Source organism: Theropithecus gelada, chromosome 5 (genome assembly GCF_003255815.1).
Source record: "Theropithecus gelada isolate Dixy chromosome 5, Tgel_1.0, whole genome shotgun sequence".
In the NCBI taxonomy this organism is placed as follows: Eukaryota; Metazoa; Chordata; class Mammalia; order Primates; family Cercopithecidae; genus Theropithecus; species Theropithecus gelada.
Window position 1 is genome coordinate 36,966,226 of NC_037672.1, and position 17,824 is coordinate 36,984,049.

The 17,824-nt window shown below is 41.5% G+C and overlaps 1 protein-coding gene across 3 annotated transcripts in view; it reads left to right on the plus strand.

Moving 5' to 3' along the window:
• TBC1D1 (TBC1 domain family member 1) overlaps positions 1-17,824 on the plus strand; it is a 247,528-nt gene that overhangs the window by 124,455 nt on the left and 105,249 nt on the right. For all 3 annotated transcript variants that reach the window (XM_025385040.1, XM_025385042.1, XM_025385041.1), the window contains exons 4-7: positions 2,786-2,875; positions 4,952-5,056; positions 5,946-6,078; positions 12,163-12,254. In XM_025385040.1, coding sequence (XP_025240825.1) covers positions 2,786-2,875; positions 4,952-5,056; positions 5,946-6,078; positions 12,163-12,254 — 420 coding nt within the window. The remainder of the gene's footprint in view (positions 1-2,785; positions 2,876-4,951; positions 5,057-5,945; positions 6,079-12,162; positions 12,255-17,824) is intronic.

The window sequence follows — 17,824 nt, forward strand, 5'->3', positions numbered from 1 at the left end:
CTTCTGAGTGGGTGTGCCCTCCCTGGGAGTCCCCCCCGGTCTGAATGGATGAGGTGTGGAGCTGTCCCAGCAGCGAGCCCGTCTCTGACAATGGAGGAGCTAGTTTTTTCCTTGGCCTCCTCTGTGGCTTAATGCTGACTGACATTCTGTAGAGAACAAAATTACCTTAAATATAAAGTCCCCTTTTTGTGTCTAATTCAGGACACAAGTGAGATGGCCAGGGGGTAAAAAACCGGCTACCTAGGTTAGTGAAGTGTGGATGTGTGCAGGTTTAAAACCAAGGAGGTGCACCCAAGGGTAAATAGGGCTGAGGTTTTCATCTTTTAACCATCAATCTAGTGTACCGAAAAGAGTAGTCAGATTTGTGCTTTAATTTGTGATCTGTGTATTTTAAAAAAACTTCCTTGGTGACATTGAGAAAGCTGCTCCCTGCATTTATTTATAAGTACTAACTGACTGCTGTGCTAACGTCCCTTGCCACATGCTGGAAATGCAACCGTGAACAAGACAAGTATGGTCTCTGCCCACATGGAATTTAGATTCCAGTAAAGGAGACAGGCAACTGAGTGCACAAATAATTATCTAATTATAATTGTGGTAAATGCTGTGGAGGAGAGGTACAGGATGCCTGAGAGCATTTCCCAGGGCAATCGGGAAAGGCTTCTTTGAGAAAGTGATTTTCACCTAACATAAGGTTTCATTGTGGCCACCTGGGAAGGTCTTCTGGGCTCATAGAGCAGCAGATGAGAAGGTCCTAAAGGCAGGGATGGCGCCTGGTGCCTGGAGAATCCCGGAGGCCTGAGTGCCGCCTTTGCTTAGCGTTCTTCCCTCAGTTATTGCGGTCTTACCTCCTCTTGCTTCCTCTAGGTCTCTGCTGAAATGTTGACATGGAGGAATAATTGTATCAGTAAGGCCAGTAGCAACCTCACTTCCAGGTTTTTTGCTTTATTTTTCTCCATAGCACTTTTACCATTTGATACAATTACAAATAAACAAGTAAAACATTTTATGTCCCACATGCCCCCAAGAAGATAGGCTTCAAGAGGGCATGGATTTTCATGTCTCTGTTCACTGTTGTTGTTGCTAGTGCCTAGAGCACAGCTGTGCTCTGTAGACACCTGTTGGGTGAGAAATAAGTCCGGATGGCTGCACTGAAAACAAGGAAGGATGGTGCGTAGAGATGGGGCTGGGGCTGGAGGCAGCCCCACGAAAGTTATGTTCATTAGGCACAACTTTATGGGTCTCGGTCAGGGTTTGGTTTTTATCCTGAAAGGAGTGGGCAGTCACTGCATGCTTTAAAACACAGTGTGAAATATCTTTGGCTACAGAGCCAGGATACTTGGGGGAGGGCAAGAGTAGGGTGGGGAGGGGAGTGAAGCTGTTGTGGTAGTCCAGGTGAGAGATAGTAGGGTTGTGAAGTGCAGTGGGAGTGGAAGGGACAGACATGCAGAAAGTCAAATTAATGGGATGTATAATCCTTTGGATGCCATGGGGAAGGAGAGGGATCTCAGGAGCCCCACCCAACTTTAGATTCTGACTTGCTCTTTACAACCCAGCCACAGCCAAATAATAATGTCTTGGAGCCTCTCACGTTATGAGATTTTCAAAGGTTATTTTTAAAAACAAGTAAGGACTATCTTCACTATGTAGGTAAAGACAGTGACTTGTAAAGAGGCTAAACATACTCCAAATAGGTATTTATTGGTTGTTTACAAATAAGGAGGATATTGTGTTGGCTCCTACTCTAGAGAGAGACACAGTCTAATTTAGAAAGATGTTGCATGTTAAAAATGAATTAGTTTTTCATCATCCTTGGTCTCCATGGAGGGATGAGAGTAAAAGGCTACCTGCCACTCTCTACTGGCTGAAATACAGTTCAGAAACAGTAAGTGTGCAAAAACAATTCAGAGTGCAAAGTCCATGCCCCAAACAGAATGCACGTTTCTTGGGCTCCCTCACTGAGAATATAATTCCCTTTGACTTACACCCCAGTTTCTAACAAGCTTGTGTATCTGGTTTGTCTTTAACATCAAAACGTAGAGGGTTTAGAGGAGGAGATGGGTCTGGGAGTTAGAGTGGCAGCATCAGGATGTGACCACTGACTTATTGGTCCTGAGGAGAAACTAGAGCTATAGAAACCAACATACACTGAAACCCAAGAAGCTTAGTGCTTCGGAGACATGGAGTCTAAAAGGCAGGCTTTCATAGCTTGCAGGGGCATGTGCACGCACAGTAGGATGAGTATTGCAACACAACAGTCTCCTAAAATGCGTGTCTATTAGCATGTCCCAAGGCAGTAAGAGGATTGTAATTGATGCTCATACTCTAACTTGAAAAGGTCCGGTCACTAGTGTATGTGAATGCCTCACATGTGATATGTACTATACAAATGGTAGATTATTTTAACAACAATTTAAAAAGACTTGTCAGTAGAAATCATTTCCAAAGTATCTTGGAAGCTTTCAAAGAGTAGATTCTGTTTTCTGGAAGGTTCACTTATGTGAAGACCTCAGTTTTTAGGGGATGTGTGGATCTTGAGGCCTGTTGCTAACTTTTGGATATCCGGTTCTTTCATCTCAAGGAAGACTGCTGTCTTATGTAGGTGAAGGCACTAACAGATGTCCAGTGTGACCTGAAATCCAGAGGATAAGAGGGAACCTTTGAAATGATTTCTACAGTGATAGAGTCAGAATTTTATAGGAGCTTGCCCCTTTTATTCTTTATTTTTATAGGTCATAAAATGAGAAAGTTTGAAAAGCTAGATTTTTTTTGTTTGTCTTTTAAGATTGGCCAGTCTGAAGTTTACCTCATCAGTCCTGACACCAAAAAAATAGCATTGGAGAAAAATTTTAAGGAGATATCCTTTTGCTCTCAGGTAAATGGAGATGGGTTTTTTAAATTCAATTGCAATGGAATTTTTAAATGGATTTCTGTAATATCTGTCATGTAACAGAAATGCTAAAGGTTACAGGGTGTATGTTTTCTAAGTACTGTACTTGATTTGTGTTTCGCTTTTCTTCTTTGCTTTGGTATGTTAAGGTAAATTATGAATATAATTTTGAAATTAAGAAATTTGCTCTTAGCAACACTAATGGACAAAATAGATCTACTTTTAATTTTCTCAGTTATTGGTAGTAATCGTCCACAGTCATGACTTCCAGATGCATGTGTATGTGTCTTTGTGCATATTACACATATATATTTACACATTTCATACAAGTGTGTCTTTTTATTAGATATATTTCTACTTTACAAAAATTTATAACTTTTGGGGTACCAATTATCAGTATTTCTTCTCTCTTCAAATATAGATAGTGCTTATCTTTGAGAATGTGCTACTCAAAGTACAGTGTCTACTTGAAAACTTTTTTCTTGATTATCTTCCAGGTGTTTTTTTCATAGAGAGATTTTGGAAGAATCTATCAATTAAGATTAGCTATGTCAGTTTTACTCAGGATCTTCCTAACAAATATGAGATCACTTAAGGTTATGTTTGCTTATTTTTTTTAAACTCTGGATTTTTCATTTTCATAATTGATAAAATATGAAAATGTCAGTGTTGATTTATAATGTGATCTACTTAAATATTCAAAAGGGACTTTTCTGCAAAATGTGAAAATAAAGAATGTTCTCTATAGATTAAATAGGGAACCATTGACAAAGAAAAAGCTTTTCTAACTCATATTTCCTTAAGTTGTAGCCTCTAGCTTATGCTTAACTTGCTATTGGAGAATGTTAATTGGGATGGCAAAGCATGTCGATGATTGCTCATTTATTGGAAAATATTTGGCCTGAAAGTAAGATTACCCATAGAGTTTTTATCCTGATTTGCTGCTGTTTCTGTTGAATATTAATGTTAAATGTTTACATTTTTGTGTGATAGCTTTATCATTTCCAAGAGTATAGCTTACAAGTTTATATGATTACCTGAACATTAAGCTATCAGCACGCACATCTCTGCATGCTGATGCTTTCAGAATACATTGATGTATTAATATTTATGGCAGATGTTTTATCTGTATTAAGGTGCCTCTGATAGCTGATGATTTTAAAACATGTTTACATATTAATATTTATTAAAAATAGCTCTTATGATTCTATAGTAGAGCCTTGGCCTAATATGTTTAAAAGCTCCTCTACTCTGCATGCATATAATTTTTGACTCTTTCTTTATTCCAGTTCACTTCAATATTTACCTATTTATTTTAGGAGTACAAATATATTTTAAATCTTTTTTTAACCTTTAGGTGTGTGTGCATGCATGCACGTACATGTGTGTATGTGCGTAGTTGTGTTTATTCATGAATCTCTGGTCTGCCTTTGATTTTTTGAGTGGTTTTTGTTCTTTAATACCTAGGTCTCAAACAAAACAACAATCGAATACTAAAATGAGCACGAAAACTTGAATTTTCAGATCTTAGTTCTCTTATTGTTGTGGGGGTAATCAAAGGAATATTCTAGTAAACCACCTTTATTTGAGATGTTTTTAGACTTTTTGAAATTTTAAAATATCAGAGAAAATAGTAATTTTCTAGTGCTCTTTAAAAGTGTGCTCTCTAGGCCAGGCGCAGTGGCTCACGCCTGTAATCCTAGCACTTTGGGAGGTTGAGGCGGGTGGATCACCTGAGGTCAGGAGTTTGAGACCAACATGGTGAAACACCATATCTACTAAAAATACAAAAATTAGCTGGGTGTGGTGGTGGGCGCCTGTAATCCCAGCTACTCAGGAGGCCGAGGCACGAGAATCACTTGAACCCTGGAGGCAGAGGTTGCAGTGAGCTGAGATTGCGCCATTGTACACAAGCCTGGGCAAAAAGAGTGAAACTCTGTCCCAAAAAAATAATAAAAAGTAAAATAAAATAAAATTGTGCTGTGTAAATCTTGAGGTGCATTTCTGATGATGGTGCATCTTCTAGTTACACCTGAACATCTCATTCTCTCCCTTGGACAGGGCATCAGACATGTGGACCACTTTGGATTTATCTGCCGGGAGTCTTCTGGAGGTGGCGGCTTTCATTTTGTCTGTTACGTGTTTCAGTGCGCAAATGAGGCTCTGGTGAGAGAGGACAAGCAATTCTTACCTTGGAACCTTCTTTACAAGGAATTTTAGCTCCACTGATTTTTCTGTCCTTAGGAAAACCAGATAGTCATTGACATATCATTATTTGTCTTTAGTTATTTACTTATGACTATTTAGTAAGTAGCTAATACACATCTGAAGCTTAATTGGGTGTGCATTTTATATTTTTTATTTCAGAAGAACTTGCTCAGTGTCACCCTCTGGTCTAGCATTTTACAGTGTCATTTTAGATGTCTGATCAAAGGAGTTTGCCTTTTTTCTCAGTAGTTTGTATTTTTAGTTTTTACTGTATCAGTCTGTTCTCACACTGCTAATAAAGACATACCCGATACTGGGTAATTTATAAAGGAAAGAGGTTTAATGGACACAGTTCCACATGGCCGGGGAGGCCTCACAATCATGGCAGAAGGTGAAGGAGGAGCAAAGGCACGTCTTAGATGGCAGCAGGCAAGAGAGCCTGTGCAGGGGAACTGCCCTTTATAAAACCGTCAGATCTCGTGAGATTTATTCACTATCATGAGAACAGCACAGGAAAGACCCACCCCCATGATTCAATTACCTCCCACTGGGTCCCTCCCATGACACGTGGGAATTATGGGAGCTACAGTTCAAGATGAGATTTGGGTGGGGACACAGCCAAACCATATCATTTACCTTACCTGCTTTGAGAGCTTTGAGCATCCTTGTAGTATTTTCAGACTGTAATCCTAGCCGTTATTCCAATTATTATCTGTCAAACTGTGAAGAGTAGTACAGAAAACTCTTAAAAGCTTAAAAAGTCTTTTCCATAGATTATCTGACATCTCAGCCCAGCTAATTTCAAGTTGACTTTTTGGTGGCTACAACTTCTCTTCTCTTTGATTAGGTGGACGAAATTATGATGACCCTGAAACAGGCTTTCACGGTGGCCGCAGTGCAGCAGACGGCTAAGGCGCCAGCCCAGCTGTGCGAGAGCTGCCCCCTGCAGGGCCTGCACAAGCTCTGCGAGAGGATAGAGGGTGAGTAGGGGACCTTTTCCAGTGTGAGCACAGTGGGAGTTAAAGGTCCCTGGAGAACTTTAGGTGATACTCATCTGTTGGAAGATTCTGCCTAACAGAGGCTTGTGTTAGTCACAGTGATTGTAGGTGGACTCTCAGCGTGCAGTGGGCGTCTTTTGTGTGTCAGGAATTGTGCCGGATGCTGGTGATACAAAGATAAGAACCCAGAACCCCCTTCTGCCACCTCCCTCCAGGGTATTCTGAAGGTGGAGGAGGAGTTAGGGAAACAGGTTACCAAACCAGTTGCCTAGTGTTTATCAAGATTATGTGAGTGGTTAGTCATACTGGCCACTGCAGAGATATCTAGAAAGATAAAAACTAAGGAACTTGTACCGGTTTCTCCATTACAAGGTCATTAGTAACCGCTGCTAGTACAGTTTGAATGGAGACGAGGTAGCACAAAACAGGTTGCAGTTGAGGAGCAAATGGGAAGAAATAAAAGAAACATGACTATTAGTATTGAATAGTACTTCTAGAAACCTGGCTTAGGGAGAAACTGTAATAAATGTTATGATTTGTAGCTAATGTGTATTGAATAAGATCTGCCAGGAAATATATTAGGTGCTTTCTGTTATCTATTTAATCCTCACCACATTTGTGGGAGGAAAAGGGACTATTTATTTTGCACATATTGCAGATAAGTAAATTGAGGATTAGAGCTGTCTAGGAATAAACTAGTGTATCATGAGCCCATGATTCACCCCAGGTGGTAAAGCCCTGTTACCTGCCACCAAGCATTTCCAGGAGAAGGCCATACTGGGGAAGACCTGGGGATTGCAGCTAACTTTGCCTTTTTCAGAACTGGAGAGGTTTGAGTGAATTCAGAGCCCAAGGGGCGGGAGGGGCCAAATGAATCTGAATGGAACGGAGGGGGTTCCTTTTGAACAAGAGTGGGGAGTCCACCTGAGGCAGGAAGTGAGAGTCTCTGTCTCTGGGACTGCAGGGAGGGGCCAGGGGAGGGGACAGAACCAGGTGACAGTGAAAAGGAGTGGTAATATGTTTATCTGAGGGCATCTGGAAGGTGAAGGAGTTTTCACCTCTCTGTTCTTGGTTTTGTGTTTTTGTTCTGTTTATGGGAGGATTTCAAAAATTTTTTTTGTGACTTGTGGAGGTCACATGATTTAAACAACCCATGTTATTGTGAAAAGAAAACAAAAATTTGATCATTTCTCATGTTTGGAGAATGTTTATTATACACCTGTAATCCCTGCACTTTGGGAGGCCGAGGCGGGTGGATCACCTGAGGTCAGGAGTTCAAGACCAGCCTGGGCAACATGGTGAAACCCCGTCTCTACTGAAAATACAGAAATTAGCTGGGCATGGTGGCCAGTGTGCCTGTGATTCCAGCTACTTGGGAGGCTGAGGCAGGAGAATCGTTTGAGGCCGGGAGACGGAGGTTGCAGTGAGCCGAGATTGTGCCACTGCACTCCCAGCCTAGGTGACAGAGCGAGATGTCTCAAAAAAAAAAAAAAAAAAAGGAATGTTTATTATAAGCTGTAATTTTGTAAAGACAACATTGCTTTTTAGGTCCAATTTTCCTTTTTAAAAAAATTATAGTAAAAATATATGTAACACAAAATTTACCATTGTAATCTTTTTGTAAGCGTACCCTTCAGTGGCATTAAGTCCATTCACATTGTTATGCAGTCCTCACCACCAGCATCTCCAGAACTTTTTCATCTTCCAGAACTGAAACTCGTTAAATGCCAGCTCTGCTCCTTCTCAACCTCTGGCAACATCCGTTCTGTTTCTAGGTAACTTCATATAAGCAAAGTCATAAAATATTTATCTTCTTGTTTCTGGTTTATTTCACTTAGCATAATGTTTTCCAGATTCATGTGAACCGTAGCGTTGTCTGAATTTCATGCCTTTTTAAGGCTGAATAGTATTCCATTCCAAAAGCGTGTAGCACGTTTTGTTGATCCATTTACTCGTCCATGGACATTTGGGGTCCTTCCATCTTTTGACTATCGTATGAATAAAGCTGCTGTGAATGCTGATGTGCCAATACCTGTTGAAGTTCCTGCTTTCAATTCTTTTGGATGTATATCCAGAAATGAAACTGCTAGGGTATGTGGTAATTTTATGTCTAATTTTTTTGAGGAACTTCCGTATTGTTTCTCAGTGGCCACACCATTTTACAATCTCACTGGCAATGGGTAAGGACCCCAGTTCTTTTACGTCCTCGCCAAAATGTGCTACTTTCTGTTTTTGTTTTGTTTTGTTTTTGATGAAAGCCGTCCAGATAGATGTGAAGTGGTATCTGGTTTCCCTTTTTAAATAAGATAAATTAACAGTTGACATCTTAAGGTCTGGGAAGGGTCATTTTTGGCATTACAGTGCTCTTTAAAATGAAGAAAGATGATTAATATATTCAACTGTGTTTTCCACGTTGTTACTATTTGCTGACATTACACAAAATATATCTGGGAACAAGAAAACGTTTGCTTTAACGAGAGTTCCCAACCAAGAGGATCACTAACTCTTTCCTTAGTGGTTGTCAAGATAAGGTAAACGATGACAGAAATGCCCCTTAAGAGCTTATTGAAAAGCCAGCAATGACTTTGGCCTTGAAGATAAAGCAGATCACGATCTGCAGGAACTGGAATGCTTCCAGCGCTCCCCTTGATAAATCTTTCTTTGGTCTGGTTAGCTTTCAGAAAGTTACAGCTCAAAAGTTTGATCAGGGTAGATTTTGCTGCCGTCGTTTTGGAATTAATCATTTGATCCATCTTTCACCTGATAAAATCCAACCAAGGCACAAAACTCTACTAACGCCAGAACATTCTTAAATAGTACAATTAGAAGTCTGGTGGGGGTATGTTTTACCTACATGATGGAACTCATTTCTAGAAGTGTAGAGGGCACATTATTAGAAGAAGTGCTAGTTATTACATAAACAGTTTTACGGTCCCTTGCTTTTTGTTGTTGTAGTCCTAATAAGTAGAATGAAGTGGCTTATTAAAACTCATTGTATATTGGTTAAGAGTAGTTCTAGCAGGAAGTTATATGGTCTGATCAATAACTCTGTAAAACTGTGGAGAGGACTAGTGATGTGGCCACACAAAGACTTAAAGAGTGTGTTTTCTTAGTAAGTGTAGTCAAGTCATCCCCCAGAATCTACAGAATAGAATCAGTAACGCTGTTGCTGTTGATTACGCTGCACTCTGCTCTAACATGCAACACATCAGAAGTGCAGCTCTACCCAGTTCTGTATTTGACCCATATACAACTCAGTGGTATTTACATAGTATTTTGCTTATTTTAAAAGAGGAGCATTTTGGGAATTACTAGACTGAATTATGTTTTCATTAAAAGAATTAGTTGAACTAAGATTTTCTTTTGCTCTCAGAGCAAATTTTCCTTCAGTAAAACACAGTCATTCATCACCGCTCCCTCTAACAAGGGCCGTTTCTGCACCGGCAGGGAGGCGGCCTCACTGACCAGAGGAGTGGGGAGGGGTTGTAGTTTGGAAACTCCCTTGACGCTGGTTACCTTTTTCTGCTTCAGTCCTTGCTTCCCATTCCCCTCCATAAGCCATTTTGGCATCACCTGGGCCTCTCTGAGGAGACGCGTTCAGTGTGGAACTGAAGGGTGCTTTCAGTGGGTGTACAGAAACCACCCAGGAGGCGCTAGCTGTGTGAGAATCCCGGGGGGGGGGGAGCTCGCACCTAGGCGGGTCGGCTGTTTAGAGATGGGGCCGGAAGGACCTCATGAGTTAGGCATCCTGCAGACAGGGTGAAACTGCTCAGAGAATTGCTTCACAGCTGCCGAAGCGACGACTAGGCTGCATTTCGTGATTTCACCTGAGATTGGCAGAGCGTCTAGTTAGTCTAAGTCTTCTTAGGCCTTGGCATTTATTCGTCTATTCCCCACATCCGAATGTTTCATGAAACAATATCGTTTTTCCAAAATATGATACTTTGACTGTCAGAGATGTCCTCCATATGTGGGGGAGATTTTTAGTGCATGATGACTTCACGCTTATTTGATTCATAAATCTTAACTCTGTTTCACGTCAGCATTTAAGTAGTTGATACAGTAAAGCCTTGTCTGTTTCCCTGGCTTCATGTGACCTGACAGCTTGCTGAAAGAGTGACTGCATTGCACTTTGACGAAGGCGCCGTCCTTCCTGCACTTTAACCCACCTCTGAGCTCACTCTTGTATTGCAGTCACCTGAGTGTCAGGCGACTTGGCTCTGCTAGTCAGGGAGGGCAGTGGAGCAGTTAAGGGTTTGGTTGCTGGAGGCAACTTACTTAGCTGATGACCTTGGACAAAATACTTGACTTCGATGTGCCTCAGTTTCTTCAGTGGGCACTGGGATTACTTAAAAAAAAAAAAAGGCCCATTTCTAGTATTCATTTTAGGGTGAAATGAAATAATGCACATAAAGTGTTAAGTGAAATGGCTTGGCAGTCACTTAAATATTATTTCTACGGTGGCCTCAGGGTTTTCTTGGGTTAAAAAAAGGGAAAAAGAATGTCTTTCTGGAAGCAGAGATGGCTGTAACAGTGTGATAGGGCAGCCGCCTCTGCCACAGTCCCACTCTACTGAGAGGTTGTGGGATCTGCCTCGGCTGCCGTGGGAGGGGAGGAGCTGTGGCTTTGGGCAGACTTGGCTGCTGATGGGCCTCCTGGCCTTTCACAAGTCGCCTGGCTTCTCTGGGCATCAGCAAAACCGTCTGCAAAGCGAAGGCATGGTTTCCAAGTCCTTACAGACAAGCCCCTGGCCCAGCAGATTTCCCTCCCGGCCATCCGTAGTGATGTAGGTGCCTCGCACACTGTTCTCCAGCCCAGAGCCTTGGCCAGGCCTCTGCCTCAGGGCCACGCTGGTGGGATGAGAAGACAGTGCCAGGTGGGCGAGGTGAGAGCTGCCCTTGGAAGAAAAATAACCCGTGCAGTTTTTTTCTTTTCATGGCAGTTGGGTCAGCATATTCTTTCATTATCAACCTTCTCATCATGTGTGACGTTTATCACTGGACACCAAGAAAAAGCAGTGCAGGCTCTGAGCCGTATTTGTGTGGGGAAGGAACTTCTTGAAATACCAGGTTCTAATGGGTACTAAAATGATGTAATGACTTTATTTTTATAACTTTCCCTCAAAACCCTTTGTAACATTAATTAAATGTAATGTTCATTAAGTTATTAATAAGCATGTGGTAGTGTAAGAAAGATTGTGAGCCACATGCATCAGTTTTCTGTGATGGGAACCTGGCATGCAAGAGAAATGTGTGTCAGTTTTCCAACAGAATAGGAGTTGTTTTCCCCTAAGAAAAAGTTGTCAGGTTTACGTATCAACACAAGAATTTATCATTTTCTGAGGAGGAGTTTCTGATTATGTGAGGTATTTTAACAGGGAGAAAGTAATTTGGAGCCACACATTCCTGAGGTAGAGTACAAATAAGTGGTCTGTGGAAATGACATAAGCTCTCTGGGTCTTAGTTTTCTTAGCTGTAAACTGGGGGTAATAGCATCCTCTTCATCAGATTGTTTTGAGAATTAAATGGTGCAAGCTTAATGCCTATTATTCAGTGTCCAGTGCATCAGAGCTCGTTTAGAAGATGATGACAAAGATAACAGAACACTATTTTCGATGAAAATTTCCACGCCAAGCATAGTGGCTCACGCCTGTAATCCCAGCACTTTAGGAGGCTGAGGTGGGCGTATTGCTTGAGCTCAGGAGTTCGAGACCAGCCTGGGTAACATGGTGAAACCTCGTCTCTAATAAAAATACAAAAATTAGCTGGGCGTGGTGGCATGTACCTGTAGTCCCGGGTACTGGGGAGGCTGAAGTGGAAGGATTGCTTGAGCCTGGGAGGTCGAGGCTTCAGGGAGCCATGATTGCACCACTGCAATCCAGCCTGGGTGACAGAGTGGGATTCCATGTCAAAAAAAAAATAATAATTTTTTTTTTTTTTCCCATAAAACCTTGAAAGTCTGAAGTGGAAGAGAATGTGAAGGGGATGTGTGTGGAAGAGGTTAACTTCCTATCTCACAACTTTTGCATAGAGTTTTTTCATGCCTCTTTTTTTTTTCTCTTAATAGGAATGAATTCCTCCAAAACAAAACTAGAACTGCAAAAGCACCTGACAACATTAACCAATCAGGAGCAGGCGACTATTTTTGAAGAGGTTCAGGTACAGTACAGTTACTAATTTCTAGAAGGAAAGAAAAGGCAGGCAGCTTACCTGGGAAATGCTATGTATACAAAATAGCAAACCAGTGTTGTCCCAGCCTGGGGTAAGGTGCCTTGAGTTCGTCTTGGTTTCTGGGGTGTCCAATCTTTTGGCTTCCCTGGGCCACATTGGAAGAAGAAGGATTGTCCTGGACCACACATAAAAGATACTAACGATAGCTGATGAGCTTAAAAAAAACACACACACACACAAAATGTCAATGGTGTTTGTTTATTTGTTTGTATAACAGAGTCTTGCTCTGTTGCCCAGGCTGGAGTGCCATGGCACGATCCGGGCTCACGGCGATCTCCGCCTCCCGGGTTCAAGTGATTCTCCTGCATCAGCTTCCTGAGTAGCTGGGACTACAGGCGCGCCACCACGCCCGGCTAATTTTTGTGTTTTTAGTTGAGACAGGCTTTCACCATGTTGGTCAGACTGGTCTTGAATTCCTGACCTCGTGATCCGCCCGCCTTGGCCTCCTGAAGTACTGGGATTATAGGTGTGAGCCACCGCGCCAGGCCCAACATCTCATAATGTTTTAAAAGCGCTTATGAATTTGTGTTGGACTATATTGAGAGCTGTCCTGGGCCACATGTTGGACCTGCTTGGCTTAAGCTTTCACAGTCCCATAGAGGGTCCAGGTCAGAATTGCAGATTCCCATCAGGCCTTAGCTTAGATAGTAAAACTAACTGAAACAGACAAGCTTCTTCCTTAAACAAATGTTAGCATAAGAGAGAGGAAATTATAAAATGGAAAGCGCCTTAGTCTGGGAGACAGAAGGTCTGGCCTCTGGTCCACATGCACTCATCTGTTCCCTGGGAAACCTCTGCCCGCCCCTTCCTGCTTAGGATTTCAGCCCTAAGTGTGGCAGTCGAATGAGACAACATTTGGTTCATGAGCTTGAACAGAATTGTTCCTTCTTTCCCCCCACACCATTTTTTCTTTCATTTTTGAAAATAAATTTAGGTCATGCTGTCTACTTGGAACCCGATAATATATCAAACCTACAAAAACAAAACAAAATTCAAGCTCATTGGCTTTTTGCAGTAAACTTGGAAGCTAGCTCTTGCCCTTGCATTTCGATGCAATGTATCTCGGGGAGACCATGCTGTGTGTGCTGGCATGCCTGTAGCCTGTTCATTATGAATCTTTAATGAGGTCATCCAAAATTTCATGTCTGCTTTAGCCGAGGGCCATTTTTGATGGCTCCCCGGCACTTTTTTAGGGAGGGAGGCATATCAAAACAAAGAATAAATATCTCCTTTTGTGGGGCAGGCAGCAGATTCTGTAAATAGAGGAGCCATTAAACAAGACAGCTAGCAACTAGGTGGGTTTAAGTGCTTTTCCCTCCTTACTGGGAAAATACTATACTAGGATCCACGACCTGCTTTCTGTTAGTGTAAAAAAATGAAAGGATTGTCTCTCTCTCTCTTTTTTTTTTGAGGCAGAGTCTCACTCTGTCACCCAGAGCCAGAGTGCAATGGTGCAATCTTGGCTCACTGCAACCTCCGCTTCCCAGATTCAAGCAATTTTCCTGCCTCAGCTTTTCGAGTAGCTGAGATTTCAGGCGCCTACTACCACCACACTCTGCTAATTTTTATATTTTTAGTAGAGACGGGGTTTCACCATATTGGCCAGGCTGGTCTTTAACTCTTGACCTTGTGATCCGCCCTCCTCAGTCTCCCAAAGTGCTGGGATTACAGGTGTGAGCCACCACGCCCGGTCATCTTTCTCATTTTAATCACATGTTAGAGGTCTTGTCTTATTCCCTTGTTCTCCTTCTACAGTAGAATTGGCATATGCTGTAGGAAGTGAGCATAGAAAGATGTTTTTTCATGTCTCAAATAGCCTAGAGGGTAATTTTCACAATTTTCACTTGTCTTTACATTTTCTTGTTTTCTTTTGGATCAACTTGAGACATGCTACTTTGTTTTTTCTTAAAAGATCTTTAGAGTTCTAAGTACACAATACTCTTAGACAGATATAATGTGATTTGCATTTGGAATTCAAAAATGGACAATACGCTTCTGATTGTTAATGCATTTACAATTCGAGCTGGGGCCTTTTTCATCTAATGCTGGCTCGCTTACTGTTCTAGAGCTGTCCAGTCACTTTAAGAAACCATCTTTCTTTTCTTTTTTTTTTTTTTTTTGAGACTGAATCTTGCTGTGTGGCCCAGGCCAGAGTGCAGTCGCATAATCTCGGCTCACTGCAAGCTCCGCCTCCTGGGTTCAGGAGGTGGGGTTTCACCGTGTTAGCCAGGATGGTCTCCATCTCCTGACCTCGTGATCTGCCTGCCTCAGCCTCCCAAAGTGCTGGGATTACAGGTGTGAGCCACCGCGCCTGGCCACGAAACCATCTTTCTAGCAAGCATAGAAGAGGAACTTCCCTTTCATAATGTGGGTTTTCTTTTTTGTCTAGACAGCACCACGTAGCTCTCCCTAAAACAGTGTGATGAATCAGTATAGGTAATACACAAAATATTCTTCCGCAGCAGTGAGATGTTCCTAATGGGCATGATTCCAAGATTCTCTGTGACTCATGCAGGCTTTTAGGCACTGAGTACATCATGGCAAAGACACTTCAGAACAGAGTAGGTTATGACTAAGGTTTGCTTTAAAAGAGCATTCAGTTAATATCCTGAGGCCCCTATGTGTTGTTCTAGAGGTCTCTGTAATTGTTTAGTTGCATCAGACACCAAAGGGAAGTTGTATTGTTCACCAACTTTGAAAAGCCAGCTCTCGCCTTGTCTTCCATCACCGTGAGTGTGACTGTTCCTTGAGTGATACAGATTTGCCCATGAATCTTTTGTTCTAGAGGCTTGTTAGATGGTCTTGTTGAATTATGTCCTCAATGACCATTCTTGGTTTTGTAAAACATTTTATAAACCAAGTCATTGGTTTCGTTTTAGACAGCAATGCTGGCTGATGTGCTTGAAAATAATACATTTCAAAAAGGTTGTAAGGAAAAAGTGACTTTGCAGTTTCCGGAGTCTTCTTTTAAATAGAATGGTAAATATTTTCCTTTGTTCAGTCTTTCCTGCAGGGGAATTTGTTTCTGAAAAAGTGCTCCACGTGCAAATTTTCATAACGGAAATATAATTAGAAATTAATGGTACATGATTACTTAGTTATTAAAACATACCATATTCAAGGATCATGTAAATGAATATTTAATTAAAAAAATGGAACTCTAACAGCTATAAAGAAATCACTGATAACTGTGTAAACGATGCTGGAGGTTATCTCTGCTGTAAACAAGCTGATTTTGAGCACTCTGAGAACTTGGTGCCAGACAGTCATGTGGGCAAACCACACTGCAAAGCTGTCTTTTTATTTATGAGCTTTCTGAAATGTTTCATTTTCAAACATATCTAGCTAGGCATAGGTGAGGATGACCCCCTGATGCTCTGTTACTGGGTGAATATACTGAATCCAAATTGATCATCTCAGGATAAGAATTGCTGTGAAGCCAACGTGGGGCTAGTAAATAAAATATCTCAAAGTCTAATTCTCCTTATCTATATGAGTGTGTTTGAGGGAATGACTTAATTAAATACTGACTAGATAAATCAAGTAGATTTGTACGCAATAGACATTGATAAGTCATTAAGTGACATGACTTCACAAGTTAAAGGTTAATGGTCAGAAGAGACTCTTTTTACTTTCTGAAGAATATATATCAGGTTAGTTGGATTTTCCATGGTTTTAAAATGATTTCTTACAAAATGGGATTATAATTGTTTGAAAGATGGTAGACTGCAGTGTCCACGTGAGTGTTGTCTTTTTAAGTAGTTCCCTTAGGAGACCATGGGCTTTCTCAACATTCTGGGATGCATTAATCAGTGTTGGAAATGTATTGATTGATTTATTAATTTTTTTGTAAGAGAAAGGGGCTCACTATGTTACCCAGGCTGGAGTGCAGTGGTTATTCTAGGGTGTGATCAGAACACATTTCAGTTGCGAGCTCCTGGGCTCAAGCAATCCTCCTACCTCCGTTTCCTCAGTAGCTGGGACTGCAGGTACATGCCCCCTTGCCCAGCTGGCAGTTTATTTCTGAATTTCCTTTATGATAATTTATAAGCCTCTTGTAGGTTAAGAAACATGTAACTAACTTAGTTTTGTTACTTTTAACAGGCAATTGTTTTTGTAATATTCTTTTATAAATTGAAGTATAACATACAGATAGAAAAGCACACAAATCAAAGATGTGTAATTCAGTGAATTTTTATAAAGTAAATACAACTGTGCAGCCAGTGTCAAGATTAAGAAATGGAACATTTCTGGCCAGGCGCGGTGGCTCACACCTGTAATCCCAGCACTTTGGGAGGCCAAGGTGGGTGGATCACTCGAGGTCAGGAGTTCAAGACCAGCCCGGCCAACATGACGAAACCCTCTCTCTACTGCAAATACAAAAATTAGCTAGGCGTGGTGGTGCGTGCCTGTAGTCTCAGTTACTCGGGAGGCTAAGGCATGAGAATCGCTTGAACTTGGGAGGCGGAGGTTGCAGTGAGCCAAGATTGTGCCACTGCACTCCAGCCTGGGGGAAAGAGTGAGACTCTGTCTCCCCCAAAAAAGAAAGAGATGGGGCATTTCCATTGCCTCATAGTCCTATTTTGTGTCTGCCTCAAGGTAACCATCATCCTGACTTCTGACACCATAGTTTAATTTTGAACAAGCAGGTAATTTTTGATGGCAAAGTGATGTTACCCAATTTGATTCCCCATTATTTTCCTAAGACTTGTCTCTCTGACTGATGAATGTTCATAAAGTTAAATCACCTTTAAGAAATAATGATTTGGCCGGGCGCGTTGGCTCATTCCTGTAATCCCAGCACTTTGGGAGGCCGAGGTGGGTGGATCATGAGGTCAGGAGATCGAGACCATCCTGGCTAACACGGTGAAACCCCATCTCTACTAAAAATACAAAAAATTAGACGGGCGGTGGTGGCGGGCGCCTGTTGTCCCAGCTACTCAGGAAGCTGAGGCAGGAAGATGGCGTGAACCCGGGAGGTGGAGCTTGCAGTGAGCCGAGATTGCGCCACTGCACTTCATTCAGCCTAGGTGACAGAGCGAGACTCTGTCTCAAAAAAAAAAATAATAATAATGATTTGCCACTATCGAGGATGGTGAAGTTGCATGGGAGATTTTAGGGAGATGACAACTCACTAATTGTATTTCAGAATTACGTTAAGGAAAGATTTGTTTCTTGATCGTGTATAACACCATAAACGTTTATTTCTCTGCTTTAGTGACTTCTCTGTGATGTTTAACAAGTTCCATGATGCAGGCTCTGGTTCTTAATCAGTTTTTAATGAAAAACAACTGTGGTAGTATACTGTTCCTAGTTGTGGTCTAATTTCCTTCCTATTTGAATAGTTTTTTAAAGTGTATTTTGAGGGGAAAAATACATTAATACTCCTCCTCTACTATATGATTAGCTTTTTAAAATATTTTGAAATAGATGATGATGAAGAATTTCTCCAAGCACAATATACATTTTCTTGTGGGGGTAGCTGGAAGGTTTAATTA